Source organism: Bos indicus, chromosome X (assembly GCF_029378745.1).
Source record: "Bos indicus isolate NIAB-ARS_2022 breed Sahiwal x Tharparkar chromosome X, NIAB-ARS_B.indTharparkar_mat_pri_1.0, whole genome shotgun sequence".
Lineage (NCBI taxonomy): Eukaryota > Metazoa > Chordata > Mammalia > Artiodactyla > Bovidae > Bos > Bos indicus.
The window spans coordinates 122,480,217-122,501,721 of NC_091789.1; the positions used below are offsets into that span (position 1 = coordinate 122,480,217).

Here is a 21,505-nt window from a genome sequence, read left to right on the forward strand (position 1 = left end):
AACATTGTAAAGCAACTATATTTCAATAAAAAAAAAAAAAAGAAGAAGAAGAGAAAGAAAAGTTCCAGGTAGACAAAAGTTGATGCTGTCTTTTGGCTCTGAAGAAATCACTGTGCCAACTTACTCTTTAACCCATAGTAAATAAACCCACAGTAAATAAGCACACCCATTACCTCATCTCCTGATGACCTCAGCAACACTTGGTGCATCACCTAATTAGCATCTGTATGATTTTATTAGAATTTGTTCATATTTTTGAAAAAATCTCACAATTTTAGTAAATGTTGCTCTTTATTAACCTGGACAGTTTCCTCCCAGCATGCGTGGATTATTCCCATAGGCCTTTGCCCTCATCCTTCTCTATTCTTAATCCATATTTACTTTGAAAATCCTAATCCACAGAGTGAAATGACTGAGGCCAATTTCAAACAAAACTTTGTATTTGATGTGTATGAACATGGCTTTGGGCTACTTTCCTCAATAGTGATTCAATTTAACTGCAATTGTATTCCATTTGGAATCTCTTTGGGACACAGGTGGCATTTTGCTAAGACTTTTGGCAGCCCAGCCACATATAGTGCAGTTGATAGTACATACTTTCTGATGGAGAGGTTCATCAGACTATTTAATTGTACTTTCCATTGCTTGCTGCTGTGTACAGAAGAGCCAAGTAGGGAAGGTTCATCTTTTCCTATCTAAGGTGCTCATTTGCATATTTAAATATGCTTTGGATGCTCTCCCAGTTGTAGCTTAGTGGCTAATGTTTAAGCACATATTTGCATTTGAAAAAAAAAGTTGTGGAAAGAAGGAAAATATACATTTGATCAAAAAATGCTAATGAGAATTTAATATAGCTTCAACTTTTCCATTCCTGTTCAAAGTGTTAGCATGGCCTCTTGGCTAGAGAACTCTCTGTGGTTTGTTCTCAGTTCTGGGGACATCATGTAGGAACTCTATGTGTTTTAGAATCTTTAGCTACAGAATGATCCCTGGGGAGTTCACTGATGGAGGTTTGGCCTTAGTTCAGTGATTGGTAAATGGAAACCTTAATGTGAAGACTCTCCTCATGTTAGGCTACACCAACAGACCTACATGCCCTTTTCTTGCTCAACTTCAAAACAGAAGAAGGAGCCTCAGGAACAGAGACATCAGTGGTCTAATGGATGGGGAAACCTACATATCTGAAGCAAGGTCCTGGAGCAATACCCCAGTGTGTAAGACAGCTGGCAGGCAGGACAAGGCAGCAGTCTTCATTGGGGGAAGGGGGAGGGAATTTTAAGGAACTGACCTCAAAGTGGACTCATTAGTTACCAGGGAAATCAGTAGAGGCTACATTCCTCACAGCTTTTTTGATGGGAACAATCACCAGCTGGGGCAAGTATGTAGGAAAGTCAGTCACGTGCTTAAGATACAGGTGAAGCAGCACTGGTCAGGCAGGAGGTGGACAGAGAGCAAGACAATAGCCATCTTGAGTGGCCTGACCATACACTCCACCCCCTGAATATCATGCATGACCCTTACAATCTTGGTCTGCCCTTCTTTGACAATATGTCTGGAGTTAGGTAGGTAGGGGGCACTGTAACCAGATACCACAAATACAACACAGACAGCAGCAGCCAAAGAGTATAAGAGTAAGAGACCTCGCATGCTCAGAATAGTCATTTGACAGGATGTGGCCAAATTTTGGAGCCAAGCGCATATAGGGTCAATGGAAAGGGAGTCAACAGCAGCAGTGCCCTGTTTAGTTAAAAGGAAGGTAAGGCCACGCCTGGTTTTCACAAACCCACAGCCACCCCCATGGGGAAGGGAAAGCCCAACTTTAAAAGAAACAGTCTGGTGGCCAAACCAGGACTCAGCAGACACCGTATAGATGTGTCACCTCATGTTATGTTGAGGGCCATTAAGGGTGAACCCAGTAGGTCCTTTCAAACAAAAACCAGTTAATCCCATGCACTTCTGGATAGAAGCCAGCCTATTCCACTCCACACAACATACATAGCCCGGGGCGGGGGGCAGGGCAGCGGGGGGACTCATGGGCTGTCAGTTGTACAGTAACGCTTACTGAGAGGGTCCTTCTGACGTACTGGCATATGAGACCAGAAGATGGTGAGTCTTTTTTCCCCATTGTCAGCAATCCCCACATAGTCACATTAGGCGGGTCGATTTTTCATGGAACTATAGAGCAACATGACAGCAGCATCTCTCTGTGAGGCCAGTGTTGCCACAAACAGACTTCCTCCCTCAGACAAGGGATGAAATGTAAGAAATATAACAGGCACAACACAGGGGAGATGATGACCATTAAGCAAAATACAAGCAGTAACCACATTCTGAGATAATACCACACCTGCCTCTGGTTTTTGTCCTAGTCTGCAACACAGTTCAGGAAACTCAACTTTTTAATAAGAACATATCTAAAATCACATCTACAATGACCAATGACTAGTTCTACTTTGGATGTTTGAACCATAGCTACTCCATTTTGACTTTCAAATGCATTCCCTTCCTCAGTGGCCAAAGCAGATATACGGTACATGTTTGAAAGGCCATGAAACAGACTGCTCTGGTCAATAAAATTTAAGTAAAACCACATATAAGCCTGAATGATTTCCCCATACCTCAGTACATGCAGATTTTCCCATCAATTCCCCTTTTGATTGCAAATCTTCCAATAGAAAGCACTGATGATCAAAATATACATCCTTTGATGCTGGCCTGCTGGCTCCTACCCCAGGTTCAGATCATGTCCCTTAATACTAAGTCTCCTTTGTGTTTCCCTGGTCATTCATGTTGGGGGAAAATTAATCAGATCTCCTGAATAGGCTCAGAGGTATGTTAATGGGGACATACTTTACAGGCTATGCATTTTATCACTTATACCCACTGTCACACAAGCATTGTATATGGGCTTTTAGCAGCCGACTTAAAGCAAGCAGTGTTATACTTCATGAGTAGTCATACTCTGTGACAATTTCACTAGGTAATCTTTCCATCCAGAACATCAGGGCAAAAGTACTCCTAACACAACTTCATAAATACAGACCTCAACAAACAGAACTAGAATTTAACATCCACTGAAGCATAATATTGTTCTCTCTAAAATTACCTTCATCTCTACCAAATACAGTCAGTCCAAGCATTTCCTGACTGGAAAACTTAATGCTTTAGTTTTCCTTTCCTAAGCATGCAAAAGTAGGTAAACTGAGACCTGCTCAGCAACTAATGTTCTAATATTTTATTCTATTTGAAATGATCTATGTCGTCAATGAATTCTTTTCATTTAATTTAGTTTAGGGACTTCTCTGGTGGTCCAGTGGTCAAGAATCCACCTTGCAATGCAGGGGACAGTGGTTCGATCCCGGGTCTGGAAAGATCCCACTTCCCACGGGGCAAGCTCTGCAAAAGAGCAGCCAGCACAAGAGGAGCCGGTGCACCTCAACTAGAGAAAGCTCGTGCAGCACTGAAGGCCCAGTGCAGGCATAAATGAGTAAATAAAATAAAAAATTTTAAAAGCTAAAAAAACCCAGTTTAGTTTCAAGTTACCAAAATCTGGACAGACTGTGTTAAACATTCACAAAAGGTAATTATTTCTATAGAGTTTACCTAAAAGTTCTTTTTTTTCTCCTTTACTCTCAGAGATCATGGAAGATTCAAATTCCAGAGAGCCCAGGTAGACAATTTACATCTCAAAGGCACAAGAGAAGTACCAATTCCTTCTAGAAAGCTAGCTTAACCAATTACAAAAGGCGCACTTTGAAACAACAGCAGAGCCATTAGAGGTCTTTGTTCTCCAGACCTGTTTCGAGCCCTCCAGCAAGCTCCAATCACCAGGGGGCCCCACAGACCAGCAGACAGCCACCCTGGGATTTCCTCTAACTTGTGGGATCACCCCTACAGCTTTGGGGCCCCACGAGTTAGTGGTAGGCCACCCCAGGATTATACCCGCAACTTTCTATTCCCCGCTCAGTATTTCCCGACATCTCGGCGCTCATAGGAGTTTCCTCCCTCTCCTGACATTTGTTGGGCTGTGCCCCGTAGGCTACAAGGCCTGCACTTGCTTAGCTTTAAGGCAGAAGAAAGAGCCCAGAGTCAGCAACACAGACATCAATAGTCTAATGGATGGGGGAGCTTACATGGCTGAAGCAAGGTCCTGGAGGACACCCCAGAGTATGCAGCAGACAGCATCGTGGCAGTCTTCATTCCCCAAGGGAAGGGGATAGAGCCAGTTAGAGGGCAATTGACCTCAGGTGGGCTCATCAGTTACCAGGGAAACCAGAAGAGGGCATGCCCCTCACCGCCCCTTTGATGAGAACAATGGCCAGCTGGGGCCTGGGGCAAATATGGAGGAAGGTCAGCCCTGTGCATAAGATACAGGTGAAACAGGCATTTGTCGGGAGGTGGGTAGACAGATAGCAAGAGAACAGCTATCCTGAGTGGCCAGACTATAGAATTTTTATTTATCTGTGGCAGGACTATCCCTGGGGACTTTGCTGATAGAGGTTTGGCCTTAGTTCATTACTAGTAAAATGAAACCTTAATATATGGCCTCCCCTAGCTAGCTGCCTGTTCTCCTGTAAGCAGAGTGAGTTTTGACTAAGAAAGAACCCTTATGGGCTGGGAGAGGAGAAGGAAGAGATTTTCCTCCTGTACATTTTGTTACATTTAAATTTAATGGTATTCGTGACCATCCGAGATTAGACAGTTTTGTTTAGATACTGTCAGGCCTAACATGTCCATTTCCATTGGTCTTATAACCACAACTGCTTGAGTTCCTAAATGAGCTCAGCAGAAGAACTCCCCAGCTGATCCTGGTCAATTCACAAGAATGATAGCAGAAAGTTTATTGTTTCCAATGACTGGCTTTTGGGGTAGTTTGTTACGGTAGCAATAGAGAGCTAAATCAATGCACTTCTCTTAGGTCTCTTTCCCCAAGCCTCTCATTTCCACTTCTTTCCTTGCACATCATGGTAAGGTGAGAGGTGAGAGACTATTGCACTGGTTCGTACTCCAGCTTGTGGACATTACATATCCTTCTTTGGCCTTCTGCTGCCCACACCCCCAAGAACCATATAGACTCTGAGTAGCCAGATATAGCACATCAAGTACATAAGCTGCGAGAATGTTTTAGTTTTTCTTATTAGCTGATTTGGTGACATACTTAGAGATTAAAGAATAAATGCTCTTAAATACAACCTATTGAAGTCCTTCCTGGACCACAGTGATAAACTACAAGTCAAAGATGTTTTGAACAATAAAAAAGGTGGAATGAAAAGTGACTACATATATTTTCATTTTACATTAAGACAACCTGAATTTTAAAATGTAATCTCCAACTTGCTTTCAATAATACTAGCTACCCTTTATTTATCACCTACTATGTACTATGCCTTCTATATATTACTTCTAACCTGTATTCACAAAGACCCAGCTACATGGTCTCCCTTTTCTTCCTCAACACACCAAGCTCATTCCTGCCTCCACGGCTTTGTATTAGTCTGTCCTTTGGACTCAACTGCTGTTAATGCCAGGTCTTTTCCTGGTTATCCCCTTCTCTTGATTCTAGGTTCAGCCATAATTTTATTTCTTCCAAGTAGCCTTTCATAGCCACTCTATAAATTAACCTCCTCAAGTAGTCACTTCCTATCACATCCCCTTAGTTTATATTGTCATTGCATGATATTACTGTCTGAAATTTTCTCATTGATTCGAAAACTTGCTGTATATGTCACCTTCAAACAGAGTAAGACCCATGGGTCAAGAATACTGTCTCTCTGATTTTTTATTATGTCCCCAGCAACTAGAAAGATGTCTGACATTAATGAGTAAATGAAGCAAGGAAGAAGGAACTTTCACAACTCACCTTCAGAAAAGGTATTATTGTCCACTTGTATTTCAGATGTGGAATTCAGGGGTAAAAGAGGTCACATAACACGCTCAAGGTCTCTCAACTTAAAGTAAATGATTTGTCTGTTCTTCAGCCTATCCTGCTGTCCCCTCCAGGGCTTCCAGGTGGTAAGGTTAGCAAATAAACAACTCTGTCTTAAAGGGGGTCTAGAAAAGACCAGAACAGATGACCCGAGCAGAGTAAACAGTCGTTCTCCGCTGCTAGAATCTCAAAACAGGCCCTAGAACATTTCTCTGGTGCATTTTTCCTATACATTTTAAGAGGTAAATGAGGTCTTTAAGGTTTAATTAAATTATTAAACATCATCAGCTCAAATCAATAGGTCTTAGTGGTGTAATGATCTTATTTAACCAAAAATAACATGTGACCAAGAGTTGAAAAATAAGGTTGTCTTCTGAGACTGAATGTAGACAGAGAGCTTAACGAGATCAGCTGCCCAAAGCAGATATTGACAAATGGATGGCTGAGTTCTGTTAACACTAGTATTCCAGAGAGCCAGAACAAGGCATGGCTGTCTTATCTTCCTTAAAGCGGACGATGTAACAGGAGGCTAAGGGGCATCTGAAAGTCCAGAAAAGGGAAAAGTCAGTAGTCAGAATTTATCTGTCTAGTTCTGTGTAAGGAAGAAAATGGCCAGGATAGAGACTTTGCCTAACAGCTGTATCTCAGAGGTGGAGACAGGTGTATCAAGACATTAAGTTCTTTCTACTAATTTTCCTCTTTATGATTCCACATTGGGCAAACCAATTTTAGTTATGATTTGACTTTCCTACAAGGTGATAAGAACAGTCTGTCCACTATTAGTAATTGTCATTTGCATTGAAGACAGTGTCTTAAACACCCGATTAGCATGAGTCTGTACATGAGAGCAGGATCTTTCATAGGTCTGTTAACAGATCTTGACTTAGACAACGGGAGATCATATTTTCAGACCCTTAGACATGAAGGCCCATTGAAGTGCTGTCCCAGGGGTCCTGCCCTAAGCTGACTCCCTGAATGTGTTGACACTATCATAGAAAAGTTGGAACTTGTATATACATGATCATCCACCAGCACTGGAACAGAGATGCTTAGAATATTAGAGGAAAAAGAAAATCACTTATGCCCTCTGGGTGTGTGTGGAATGGAGCAGTTAAAGTTCATTTTTGTCTTCCTTTTTCTTTAAAGACTGAGATCAGAGAGATGGGATGAAAAGGAGGACTCTATGTTGTTAATTTAGCCAAATTCTTAGACGAATCATAAGAAAAAAGTAGGGTGTGTTAATATATTTGAGTCAGTAGGACAATTGTTGGGGGTGGGGAAGAGTAAGACATTAAGGGTCAACTTCTATAGGTTAAGGTTTCATTGTTATTTTCATTAGTTTAGATGCTCTTTTTCTTTTACACAAAAATGTCTGTAACAGTTTTTGGAGTGACTGCATCCACCCACTCTTGATTTGGACACTTCCCTCCTGGGTGTGACCTAATACAGTAATAACTGCACAGTTTTATACAGATGCTAAAAATATAGAATAACTATGCATCATTAAGAAGTAGCAATACTTACCATTGGTATAGGAACGTCTGTGATACACCCGAAATTAGGTTTTCATTTTAATGCCCTTGGCCTCTTGAAAAGGAAATGTTTTACAAATTAAAAAAAAAAAAAAATTCTGCATTACTTCAGCAATTTTCCCACCTCCCATAGTGCTGTAGGCATGAAATCTCATGTCCAAAAAATGTGATTGTTTTTCTGGTTTTCTTGTCACAAGTCTTTTCCCAAGCAAAGAAGGTTTATTTTCAGTTCCCACATTTTTTCTTAATCAAAAGTTTATAGACTACTATGTAGCTCAGGGAACTCTACTCAGTGCTCTGTGGTGACCTAAATGGGAAGGAATCCAAAAAGAGGGGATATGTGTATTACATATAGCTGATTCACTCTGCTGTACAGTAGAAATTAACTCAACAAAATCAAGTATACTCAAATAAAACTTAATTAAAAAACATTAAAAAATAAATTCATTATTTAACTCCTAAAAAAGTTTATAGAAGTTTCTGAAAACCACTTACTGGATAATACTTATAAGAGCATGTATGAAAATCTACACATCTAGGATTATTGTCTTCTTTAATGATCCAGCCTCCTATTTTAATCTTCAAGAGACATTTCAGCTTTGGAAATACTTCTTGGTTTCCAAACCACCTCACAATCACATGTATAGATTTCAAAGCAGGGCATTTAACTAAATACAGGTACATGATAAGGAGATATATATGTATGTTTATGTATGTATGTGTGTGTATATATATATATATATATATATATTCTGAGAATGTAAGTTTATGTGTGTGTAAATATCAGTACGCCATTTCCATTTTTTGTAAATATGTTCTTTCTAATAAACCTTATAACTTTTTTAGCCCAAGACATACATTACCTAATAGCCAAGTACATAGAGAACTTTTTATAAATGTAAGAATTTTCTTTATGTATTAGCTTTGATGTCATAAACATGTAATAAGAAGCATGGCGTGCTATTAAATTGTCTTATTGTTCTTAATTTTAGAAATAAATATAACTTTGAAGAATGAAGAATAAAAGTTTTCCTAAAATCAAAACACTCTTTATATTTTTCTTATAATAGATATATATTCTTGCATCAAATGCCAAACCACATTTAGATAATTATTTTTAGCATTATACTCACAAAAATGGATCTTGCTATGGTTTTTAAGATCTACTGGCGTTGATTAAAAGAAGTTTGCATACGCAACTTATTTACATTGCTTTATTTCTGTTGTTGTTGTTGGTATTGTTCAGTTCACACAAAAAAAGGTACTTCAAGTCATCATATCCTTGCATTTAACCAAGTGAAAGAGTCATCTTGAAAGAAAACATTTTACAAACTAGACACATACCCTGTTTATTTTCTCTGAAAAATGCACTCCATAAAGCAAGTCCATTTTTTAAACTTTTCCCAATATTATACAAAAATATTCTTATGCAAGTAATAAATGTATCTTTAAACATCCAACTTTTTTGAAATTTAAAGCAGTCACACCAAAAGTTATCATTGTTAACTTTTAATCTAAACATAGAACACCTTGTGCTTATATAAACTGCTGTTATCATGTGCTCATATACTCTTTACATGGATCTGGCAAATATACTCTGCCATTATCCATTAAATTATGTAAAAAAGTATAATCAGTGCAGAACTTGCCTATTTTTAAACAATGTTCTTTAACCATCCTCATCTATATTTGTTATATATAATTTCTTTTTGGAAAAAATTTTAAGGCAAGTGCAATCAAAATTACAAAATCACTATATCTATTGCTAACATATGCAGCATTCATAGTGAGTGAGTGATCTCCTTCCTTTGTTAAAATGAAAGTACAAAATGCTAAGTAGGTTATACTTACTAGAGCCGATTATGTAGTCTTACCTATTAAGTAATTAAGTCTTTAGAGATAACACAAAAGTATACTTCTTTAAAGATCTTTTAAGATATCAACACAAATGCTATACCAGCAGCAATCTGCTATCCCCTTTCTGTAATTTGTTGTTGCATGTCCAGTTTTCTCATGAAAATACGCAGCAAGTTATTCAGATGCCCATTTTGAAGATGACTATGACTACAAGGTCACCTCGAGGCAAAGAATACTTAAGGTGCAGTACTCATAAAATCCTCGGTTGTAAGTTCACTTAATTCTATTGTGTTTCTATTTCACTTCAGTGATGGCCTGGATTCTGTAAAGTAAGAGAAAACTAAAAAAAAAAGAAAGAAAGAAACTTACCAGTAACTGTATCTCTAAAGTTAGGTTTTGCTGAGGACATGTTATTTGCTCAGGACATAATTTAAATGGAATCTGAAAAAATAAGTTATTTCACAGCCCTGGAAAAATAAAATTGACTAAAAGATAGGAAACTCATGGTAATAACTTTGGGGCTTTCATAGACTTTTCTTACCATAGTTGCTGAGTGCAATGCCTTTCCTTGTTTTTTAAATAAATAATTCCGGGCTACAATGTAATGGAAAAAGTAAGAAATGGAAACAATCACAGAATTTTTATGGGAAAACAAGAATGAGCTGACCCTCTCCTTTAAGATAAAATGCATCTTCTCGGAGAAAAGTGAGTTGAACAGAAATGTGAGTATTTATTTTTAGCCTGTGCCAAAATGATTCATTGGGTCATTTCCTGATGGAGTGCATTATCTTGGTAATTCTTATAAGTCTTTATCTAATGTAGCCCATATATTGATTAAGGTTATTTAAATGTAATGCCAGTGTGCATTTTTGATTAGATTGCACATACCTTACACACGCACACACACTAAATACTTCATGTTGTCCAAGTCGACTGTTTTGAACTACTGTTGTCCAGAATGCTTTCTAAAAAGAAATCCAGCTTAATTGGTATATTATCTCTTTCAGTTCAGTGTAGAAATAAAAAAGGCTATATTGCGCTCAATAAAATTCTACTGTTGAATATGATTTTTTTGGATGTTCTAGTGTTATAAAAGATGTTAAGTGGGCCTATAGTGGCTGTGTAAGTCACTAACACATGAAAAGTGGGAAAACTGAAACCAATTCTCTAGGAACTCTTTGATGTGGCCACTCTACAAAGAATATATAAGCATATTTTCTTTTAACTAACAGGAGCCGTGTCCTTGAAATTTGCACTTAGGATGAGTGATGTGATTTGTTTGTGAGACTCAGATATCAAATAGGACATTTCTTCTTAAGAAACAGAAACTGGCAAACTCATCACTAATACTCGTTCCTGGCATAACACAGAACATAAAGACCAATGCTAGCCTAGTGAGATAAATCTATGTGGCTAGAAATATATTGTTAGAATAAGTGATTGAGGTGTGAAATACAGAACCAACTGGTTTGTCATTGTTGTGTAGGTTGTCATTTTTCTGAAATGATGAGAGATGATGCATTTGATGGATCATCTCACATAGAATTAACTAAATTTATTGTCACCAAACCAATATAGTCTTGAACTGTATGTCATTCACTGAAATAGGGTTCCCCAAATTACATGCTCATAAACATTTCCTGGAATTTAATTGTTTTGTAGTGTGAGCCAATAATCTATGCTTTTAAGAAATGCTACAAGCAATTCTTATGTTAAAGGACATTTGGGAAAGTCTTCATCAGAGCTTATCTTTCTATGAATTCATTGTTAATGTGAGGAAAATAATTTTTAATTAAGTCTAAAAAATTTAGCACATTTTATATTGATGTATTTATTTTCACAACCAACATCTTTGGTATCCCTGTATAATGCTATTTTTTTCTTCCTTAACAGAAAGAGAAGTAACAATAGATGTGTTTTTTTTAGAAGGAAGGTGTTTTTATTTAATGCTTACCTATTAATTAATTTTTTTTAAACTTTATTTTTAAACTTTACATAATTGTATTAGTTTTGCCAAATATCAAAATGAATCCGCCACAGGTATACATGTGTTCCCCATCCTAAACCCTCCTCCCTACAATGGTATAATTACTTTTTTGAAGTCATATATTTCATGACAAAGTTGCTTGTCTTGACTAGTTCTTGTGTGTGTGTCCTTCTTTTTGAGAAATTCTCACATAAACTGTTCTTCTATATAGTTCAGCTTTTCTCAGGGCTTCATTGGTGAGTTCTGGTGAACAAACTGGGAGGAATTATTAAAAGAAAGACCCAGTTTATGGTGACATTCATCCACTGCAAACTTTAATTTTGTATTCGAAAGAGTAACACCAGTTGTAATGATAGAAACAATAAACCCTATACCCTGTGTTTCTCAAAGAGGGGAGGTCCTTGGGCTACCACGTTAGAGTTACCTGTGGAGCTTAAGTAATAGATTCTGAACTCCACTCTCCTACCATAGGCATTCAATCTGAATTTCCATTTTTAACTAACTTCCCAAGCAACTGTTCTGAAGTCTAAAATTTGAGACTCATCTGTTTGGCTCCTATAGTTTTCAACTGTTGGTTATCTTATAGAATCACCTGGAGGGTATTAAACAAACAAAGCAATGGACTAACAATAGGGACAAACTGGACTAGTTTCATCCAAAATCTCTGGGACTTTGGGACGTTTCAAATTTCCCTGGTGCACCGAGGTCTTAGAATTATTACTAGCAGGCCCATTAGAAGGATGCTATGAAAGAACCATTCCACTCCTCACCAAACCTTTATATCACAGTATCAAGCATGCCAAAATCCTAATCTAATACATTAGAACATTTAGCAATAATTTTCCCATTTTATTGAGGAAAAGCATGCTGAGGCCACTGAAGGAAGGATTTTCATTCCGTGCTTGGTCTTCCTTTGAAGTTCATAGTTGTGTAAACAGTTCTTTATTTGCCAAAGACAATTGAAGAACTTCATTGTTTAATGTAAACCAGCTACTGATTTTCATAGTTTTATAGTTCTGTTTGTCATATACATGGGTTTTTGACATGTTATTCTGCTCTCTGATTTTGAGGATGTTCTTTTTTATTTCCCAGAAGTTGGAAATTGGACTGCCTTAGCAGTTTTTCCATAATCCAGTCATTCATAAACCATTTTGATGACTTTTGCCATATATCACCTTTCCTAGGCTATTATTTACCTATGTTTTTGTTTAATCATTTACTATATATTATTCTATCTGAAACAGTATCCACAAAGTTGTTTGATCTACTACTTAAGTTTTTTTTTTTAATTTTAACACATTTTAAATCAAATACATAACTATTCAAACGAAAACTTCCCTCTGTGTACCATCTCAAACCAACATATCACTGGAATAAAAATCCCTAATTTGGGCAAACAATTGGCTAAAGTATTCATCAAATTTAGATGTTCTTTATCCTTCAGAATTTCACCCCACCCTCCTCCATACACATCAGTATCACTTAATCAACGAATTTGCTTGCATTACTCTACAGGCATACATACATGATAAAAATCCCACAGCAGTAAGTGATTGGGTTACTACTATTTTAATTTTCTGAATATTTGCCTTATTGTATGTTTCTATTCCAGTAAATGAGGATCTGATATCAATTAGGAGTCTTCTAGAAATAAGAAAGATGTTTCATGAGTATCAGTCTTTTAACCAGTTGTTAATAATATGAGTGTAATTCAAAGTTTCTGATAATTTATGTGTGTATGTGTGTGTGTGTGATGCACACACATAGTCCCAAATGTTCTTCAACTATAGAGTTCTCTCCTGGTATTTTTAATAATAGGTCAGGTCCTATGACTCCCAATTTAAAATATAATATATAAAATATACACTGAGTCATAACTCATACAACATTTTACTTTCTCAGTAGAAGTTATTTTTTTCACACTGAAAAACCCTATTGAGGTAGAAATGACTTTATGAAATTTTAAATTTATCAATTACTTTGACATTCAATGTGAAATAATCTTAAGTTTTAAAAAATAATACTTTCCATTTTTCATAATAATTTATCTCTGCTTCATGTTTAATAAGTGCTTCTTAAAAGTCTGTGCTAAGATATGAATTTTGCTGAAACAGCCCATTTATTCTAAAAGGTTTATGGTTATTCACTTGTTATCCTTGTGATGGAAAGATTTACCACTTTTCCCCTCCCCCAAATAAATAAATAACAATTTTATTTATCTTTAACATAAAATGAAAAGGGCAAAAATATTTCCTTTTAGGAGTAAGTATGCACGAAAACTAGGTGGAAATCGAGGTGAAAAAAAAGAAAAGAAACACTGATTAAAGATGCTGATCATTTTAAAATATTACCTGAGGGGACTTTATTTCAAGGTCCTTATGTGCACACATGCTCAGTCGCTAAGTCGTCTCTGACTCTCTGTGATCCCATGGACTGTAGCCCACCAGGCTTTTCTGTCCATGTGATTTTTCTAGGCAAGAATACTGGAGTGGGTTGCCATTTCCTCCTCCAGGGGATTTTCCTGACCCAGGGATCGAACCTGTGACTTCCATGTCTCCTGCTTTGGCAGGCAGGTTCTTTACCACTGAGCCACCTGGGAAGCCCGTCCTTATGTGAGTGGTACCTTAAAAAGAAAGGAATAAAATACCTGGGGATCAAGAAGTAAGGAAAAGAAGCAGCAAAGAAGATTTACATGTTATCATCCCTTTCATTTCTGTTCCTCAAAGGATTGTATGAAATAGATGAAAGGAAAATGCAGAATTTAACCTTGAAAAGATCATTAACATGATAATAACTTTTAAGAGATTGAATTTGTGACTCAAATTTCTCAAAAATTGAGAAGTGAAGAAAATAAAGAAGGATTGTAAGTGAACTTGAGTTTTAAACAAAGTTTTTCTTTTTGTTCAGCCAGTTGGCCATTTCTTAAGTCCCTTTCTCCATAATCTTAATATGAATTTTGTCTAAGAATTATAAGCATATACAGACATAAACAGAGAGGGAAAGAGAAATATAACAAGAGTTGTCAAATTAACGAAGGTACTTACATAGGTTCCAACAACACATTATTTAATTTATTTTCATCTATGATCAGGTAGAAACCAGAAGAAACATATGTAGCTTAATAAATAATTTAATTTCTTGAATTTCTATGTAACATATAAATTTATTTTTACAGGATATATAGAGAGCATACTCATAGAGAGCAACAGACTTATGAAACGACTATAAAACACAAATTATAATTCAAGTTTAAAATTTCTCATTTTTACACTTGTATTTGTCTATTGTCCTATTGCTAGTCAAAGCAAAACCAAATATATAATTGTAAGTATTCTAAGAAAAAAAAGAGCGCCTCCATCACCTACGCATGTTACATACATTCTAGATTGTACAAAATCAAAGAGGGTAGGCAAAACTAAAGGGAAACACTATGAAAAATGCACTTTTTACTGACTGTTGAACATATTTGAAAGCGTCTGAGTTTAAAATTTGATTTGAACACCAGCAGAGGAAAATGACCAAATTCATTTTCCTATTTGGGTTCTCTCAAACTCTGAAAATGTAAAAGTTTTTACAATTTAATAGCAGATTATATGAACATATCTCCACTACTTCAGTGGAAAAAACACACTAAGGATTCTAGCTACCAGGAGCATATGTTGCGAGGAATATGGACAACTGTCCACGTTTACTAACAGAAAGATGTCTTCATCCCAGTTTAGAATTAACCTAAAACACTCACATCCAATCTCCCCAAATTTAGACTCTCATTGACTAGTAAGGATAGATCCAAATTACTTTGCCACATGTTCATGCACTATGTAATATGTCATTTTACATTAAATCTTTTTTTTTTTAATGACCAGCATGCCCTTTGAAACTTAAGGTTATCTGGACTATGAAGACTGAAATTTACACAACATCAATATTACATGTAAGAGTCTCAAGTTCATGTGCAGTTCTTCGATTTCTACTCATTTAGTAGTGGAGGAAATACAGTGTAATGACTTGTCTTTGTTAGAAAGAGAAGATTTTCCAGGCTGTGGGCGCTGGGGGATGTATTGTGAAGGTAGTGAAGGTAGTGAATGGTAGAAAACCAACAGTGCCTTACTTAACTTATTTCAGTGAACAATTCAGAAACGTGTTTGTCAGTGGGCTCAGAGACTTTAGAGGGGCACTTCCTAAAGGGCAGAAGGAAATTTTTCTTTTTATGTCTCTTATTTGTAGAGATGTTTTGTGTTCTGAGCCTGGAAGGAAGAAATACTTGATGGAAAAATCAGAGCTGAGTTCTTTCTTTTCAGTCTGGGCATTTTCTATACATGTGACTGAAGTTTGATGATGACAGAACAGAGAAGATTAGGATTAAGTCATCATCATCATCATCATCACCATCATCGACCTCCTTCTCTTTACTCACACTGAGTCAGGTCTTACAGTTCCTTGTGACAGTATCTTAATTAACATAGCACCAACTTTCATCTTGCTGCCCACCAGGAGCAAAAAGTAAAACTTGAAATAACTACCATGTCAGTTCATTCTCAAAATTCTTCATATTGCCCCAAAGTTATATCATAAATCCTGAAACTGGCATAAACTCAGTTGCTGAAAACCAAGTATATAACCAACTCTAAATCTTGGCATAAGAAAACCAGGTCCCTTTGGAAAAACATGTCAAATGGTTGTTTGTTCTACTCCTGCACTAAGTTATTTCTTCTTAATTTTGTTGTAGGAAAACAAATCAACCCAGAAAAAAGTTTAATGACATAAGGCATCATGCCAAATTGCATGATTTCACATTCCCTACCCCTCGGTTATCTTTTGAGTAAATTAAGAAATGAATAAACTATCAACTCTCATTTATTTGGATGTGAATTACTTGGTCATCTAAGTTTTGCCTCACTATAAACCAAGTCTCCCACAAAGTTGGGTCATGTTGGAGCAATTGCCTCTGTTAAAAGAACAATAATCATTCCCTGAATTTTCATGAATGAAGGTAAGAAATAGTAGCCATAACAGTGCCTGCAAGATACGTGGTTTATCTCAATGTCAGTTTCTGAGAACATGCTTTATATCCAAATATCATAGCTTTTTAGGTGATGGATGTCTTTGAGACTTACATCCCAGAAACACAATTTTGTACACTTTCACAATTCTGTCTGGAATTTCAAGTGTTTCCTTATTTCCTTTAATCAGTCTTACATACTTAAGGTGTCCTTAAACCCACCTTTAAGGTCTATTGTTAAGGATAATGCAAATTTGACTGTTGGTTGCTTTCTTTGTTCAGAATAATAAAGTGGGAAGGGTTAGTGATAAGGCAAGGAGTAGCTCTGCTTCCATTGACAAGCTGCTCCTTTTAGGGAACTCAGTTGCATCATCATCTCTTTGTAATAACTGTATATGTTGTTAAAAAAATTCTTTAGTAATAGGGAATATGTGTCTATAGATATAATTTCTAACCCATTTAATAATGGGAATAATGATCAAGTAAGTTCAGATCAGAAACAGTAAGGAATTTTCTGCTTCTGTGTCTCTATGTTCTCTTAGTTCCAGTCTGTCATTTTACTTGCATGGTATCAGTGATCTTTGAATTTCAATAAGCTTTCTTCTGGGACTAATGATATAAACTAAATTAAAACAAGAAAGAAACTAAGCACAAGATGAAAAATACTTCTTACAAAAAGGAGAACTAGGGCATCCAGAACCTGAAAATAATTGACAAATATACGAATGAATGTTTTCTTAGAAGTGCTGATCTTAATTTACTTAAGTGGTACCTGTCAAAGTTAATGACTATTCTAGGATAAACAAAACTTACTTGGCATTTAGGGTCAGCTCTCAGTTAACATCTGTTCTTGTTATAAAATGCTAAATAGTAATGAAATAAAGAAGAAGTATTTAGGTATTTAAGTCCATAGGGTTCAAATGCATATACTATGAAAAAAGTAATCAACACAAAATAGTTGACTGAAACAATCAGGGGTTTAGCTATAGAAATAGAGTAGGTTCAGGTATCTTAGGTTATTGTGTCTCGGATTTATTTCATATACTTGATCTTAAATCAGCTGGCTGCGTGAGACACAAAATCCTTCTCTGCCCACAGAAGACCTAAGGAACGGATTACAAATTAAATAATCAAAGATTTGAGCACCAGTATAAAGGGTAGGACGCTCATAGGCAGCAAGTAGAGGTTACATTAAAAAACCAGGTGGACTTAGGAATCCGTAACATGTCACTTGCAGTCTGAGTAGCAAATGATGAAAAACAAGCAATACCAAACATCATACATATCCAAGTCCAGATGTCCATTATCTCCCTCAGCTTGGCTAACAAATTCACACTTCCAACTGTGTTTTTACAACTAGAATATTCTTATCCCCCACAGCCCCCAGAGAAAAAAGAGAAGGATGAAACCTAAGCACTAGGGAAAATACATTTTTTTCTCTCTTTATTGTGAATTCTAACATAACTTTTGTTAAACATAGAGCACGTGAACATATGACAGTTTCCTTCATTTGTTCTCACATGTAGCTGATAGAGGAATACTCGGGAGGAATGTTTCTAAAGCCATAGAGAACTTCTTCTTCCATTGATTTTCTAGAAATATGACAAAGCATTAGAGGAAAAAGAAAAGCATTTTTAAGTTGTGAGAATATCAAATATTACCCATCAACCCCTGAATCATGCTATTCAAAGTGCTTAAATCTACACTAAAAATAGAACAAAAATGTACTCCCAATGCAGCTAAATTAACACCTATGGATGCCTAAAATATGACTGTGGTCTGAATACTTCCTCTACATTTATTCCACACTTCCATCGTGCATTTAAAAAAATTAAAAACAAAAACAAAAACAAACAAAGAAATAAACCAGGCCATTGTCATGTTTACAGTTTTCTGAGCACTGGGGTAATCTGGAATCCAGTCCAGTGAGGTCACTGCTACCAGTCCCTGACAGGTGTCCATATTATAAACAATGGCCTTCTTGAATTCTGAAAATAACCCAATGTGCAAAGCTGACCTTAAAGTTTATGTGTCCTTGCAGCCTCAGTTCTGGTTTGTGAAAACATGACACAGGTCCAAGGGGAGCACGGGAATAAAAAGAACAGATCGTGGACAAGGACCCAGGCAAGTTGTCAGGGAAATAAGCATTTTGTTTTAGCAAATAAAAACCAATGCACATCCTAAAGCTCCTTTACCTTGTCACACAAACATGAGATATTCGCAGCTTTACAAAATTCTTATAATCATCTCTCATACATTTGCAATTCAATTTTCCCCTCACCAATGAACTCTACTGAAGGTTACATTTTTTTGTGTGTGGCCAACTCATACCTTAGTATTGTGACCAAAACTGTAGAATTGTTTTCTCATTATATGGTGGTAGGAATAAACCAAACATATAGTAGTCACTACACAAGCCCACGGACAATGGCTGGAATGGAAGTTCCTACACTGAATCACTAAAGTAATGCATAAGTTCTATTATCAGTGTTTTCATCACATCGATTTTTTTTAAAAACTAAAAGCTACTTAGGTAATATTTCCCTTTAGCAATTTTGCCCTCTGCAAGTTCCCTTAGGATAGATTTTGTATCATTTTCAACATGAATATGTATTAGCTACTTATGTCATTGATTTCAAACATAAAGCTAAATGGTAAGAGATGAATTTCCTGGGAGCATCAGCTTTCTGTTTCTGACAGAATTATACAATTAAAATAAAACTAATTCTTTATACAGTAAAATTATTTTAAATACTTTCTCATCTAATTTAAAAACTATTTTGTGTAAATAATGTTTATTTTGAAAATACTGATTTCTGTTGGTATTCATATGTTTGACCTCCTGAGTTCTTATATAAACACTTTGAGATTAATAAGTGTTGCTTATGTTCACAAACTGAAACCAAACACTTGATTCTGATTATAGCACTGAAAATTAAATACAGTGAAGTAACATTTAAATACAAGGGGACCCCATAATAAGTTTCACAGATTTGCACTGACTCTTTAGAAAATAACATTTCTATAATACAAGGTGACAAAACATATTTTGATGACACATCCTGTCCTTCCCTTTGGTTTGGAAGCCTTCAATGTAAATTTCATTTTGACTTGTGTTGATTCACCCTTTTGAGTTAACTTGCCTGGCATTTGCACATAATCTCATTTGCAGAAAATCATAGAGGGAAAAGAGGAAGTAGAATAGTAAACAAAAACAGCCACAAACACATTCATGCCTTTCCAGGAAGTGATCAAATATAGGGCTTGATTTTTTTGTTTGTTTTTTGTTTGTTGTTTTTTTTTGTTTTTGTTTTTTTTTGTTTTTGTTTCTTTTGTTTTGTTCTGTGTTTATATATATATATATATATATATTTATATAAGGGTACATCAACTCATTTAAAAAACAGAAACAACACACTCTCCCCCATTTTCATGCCCTTGATCTTCTCTTCTTAGCACTCTGTAGTGGTCACTGTCAAGTGACTAGCACACTTTTGGGTCTGGAGTGTATTCTGACGAGCAGTGAATTAAATGTTAAGACAGTTAGACCCCACCCCCCTACCCCTTCTCAGAGTTTACACGTCATGCCGCCATTAGAAGGGTAGAGGTGGGGAATGAGGTGGGACAAGGAAGAGATTCAGGGCTCTGATTGGTGGGGCCCTCCTATGAGCAAGTGTTCTCATTTTTTTTCCGGAGTGGCAATGCTGGCATTCGTTGCACTGCTTTCTGAAGGCCCACATGGCCCTGCTGATCCTAGGTAGAACCCAAAAGAGGATCCGGTGCTCCTTGTCCCATTGGATAGATTTGTCCAAGCACCCCAAGGAAATGTTAAAAGCAAAACAAAAATCAAGGAAAGGAAATAAAAACCCATTCTAAAACTAAACTAATGAAGCAAAAAAGGGTTTTCTATCTATACATAAGTCTCTTCTTTAAAAAAAGGTAAATTTACAAATTCCAATGACATATAAAACAAAGTCAAAAAATGTAATGGTAAGAGACATGGTAAAACAGGAAGACACTGATGCTACAAAGAAATTGCAAAAAACATATGTACAAGACCCTGTTTTTCCTCATGTTCTAGAGATTGTAATGCATGTTTTTGTTTTTGTTTTTTAAACAGCAGCAGTCGAGGATTTAGTTCCAGGCACTGGACTGCAGACTCTACTCAAACTCCCAGGGACGGGGTGTCCCTTGCTTTTCTGTCACCAGATCACACTGGATATACTGGTCTCCCGTGGCAACAGCGGCAGGATGGCACTGTTTGTGTGGGCCTCGTCTGGATTCTGCTCCCTGCTCGATTTTGTCTGTGGCCGCTGCCCGTTGATGAGTGTCATAGGGATGTTACAATAGGTATGCTGATTGCCTATGGAGGTAAGAGGCAGGGTGCCAGTAGGAGGTACGTCATACTCGTAGCTTCGGTAGTAGTGTTTCTGACGCATTTGTGAATGGTAAGTGTTGTGAAAGGTGGATCGGAGATCTGGATGGGCAGTGGCTAGAGCTGTGGAGGTGGCGGCAGCCATGGAGATGGCTGAGACAGTCTGCAGCTCCCCAAAAGGCCCCTGCTCACTAACATCTAAAGCCTGCTCATGTGTAATGGGTTCTATCCTCTTAAAAGGCATTTCGTATTGTAAACGTTTCCAGAACTTAGAGTTCAACTTGTTGCATTTTGGTCCATGCCACTTAATAACGGTCAGGAGCTTGATGGTGTGCTTGAGGGCCTCCACCTCCTGGTAGTTCATAATTCCTCGTAGTTCACTGCACTCGATGAGTATCACTTTAATTTCTCCAGTCACAAGCATGTTTCGAAGTCTGGTCTCCAGCTCAAAGATGCTCCAGCCTCTTCTGACTACGTAATTTGGGGTCATGACAATAATCAGCCGCTTGCTCTGATCTACACACCTTGCCACATCTTCAATGTATGCTACAACAGAGAAAAGGGTTTATCAGAATAAGTAAATTGAACATTTGGTCCAGAAAGCCCCAGTGGATTCTCTTTCACACAGGAAAATGAGAATTGTTGGTTGTTAGGTAAACCCTTGAGAAGATGAAAATAGCCAATGATCACTTAGAATAGAGGATGGGGCTTTTGCTTCTCTCAGTGATTGAAATATTTTCCCAGGTACAAATCTCTCATTTGGTTTTTTTAAATGTCAAGGCTCATAATATGAGACGCTTTATAGAATAGTGGAAGTGGTTTCCTC

The 21,505-nt window shown here is 36.9% G+C and overlaps 1 protein-coding gene across 1 annotated transcript in view; it reads right to left on the reverse strand.

The window, feature by feature from the left end:
• Positions 1-14,440: 14,440 nt before the first annotated feature.
• IL1RAPL1 (interleukin 1 receptor accessory protein like 1) overlaps positions 14,441-21,505 on the reverse strand; it is a 701,662-nt gene continuing 694,597 nt past the window's right edge. The window contains exon 10 of the mRNA XM_070785085.1: positions 14,441-21,225. Within this exon, the coding sequence (XP_070641186.1) occupies positions 20,507-21,225 (719 nt within the window). The 3' untranslated portion in view covers positions 14,441-20,506. The remainder of the gene's footprint in view (positions 21,226-21,505) is intronic.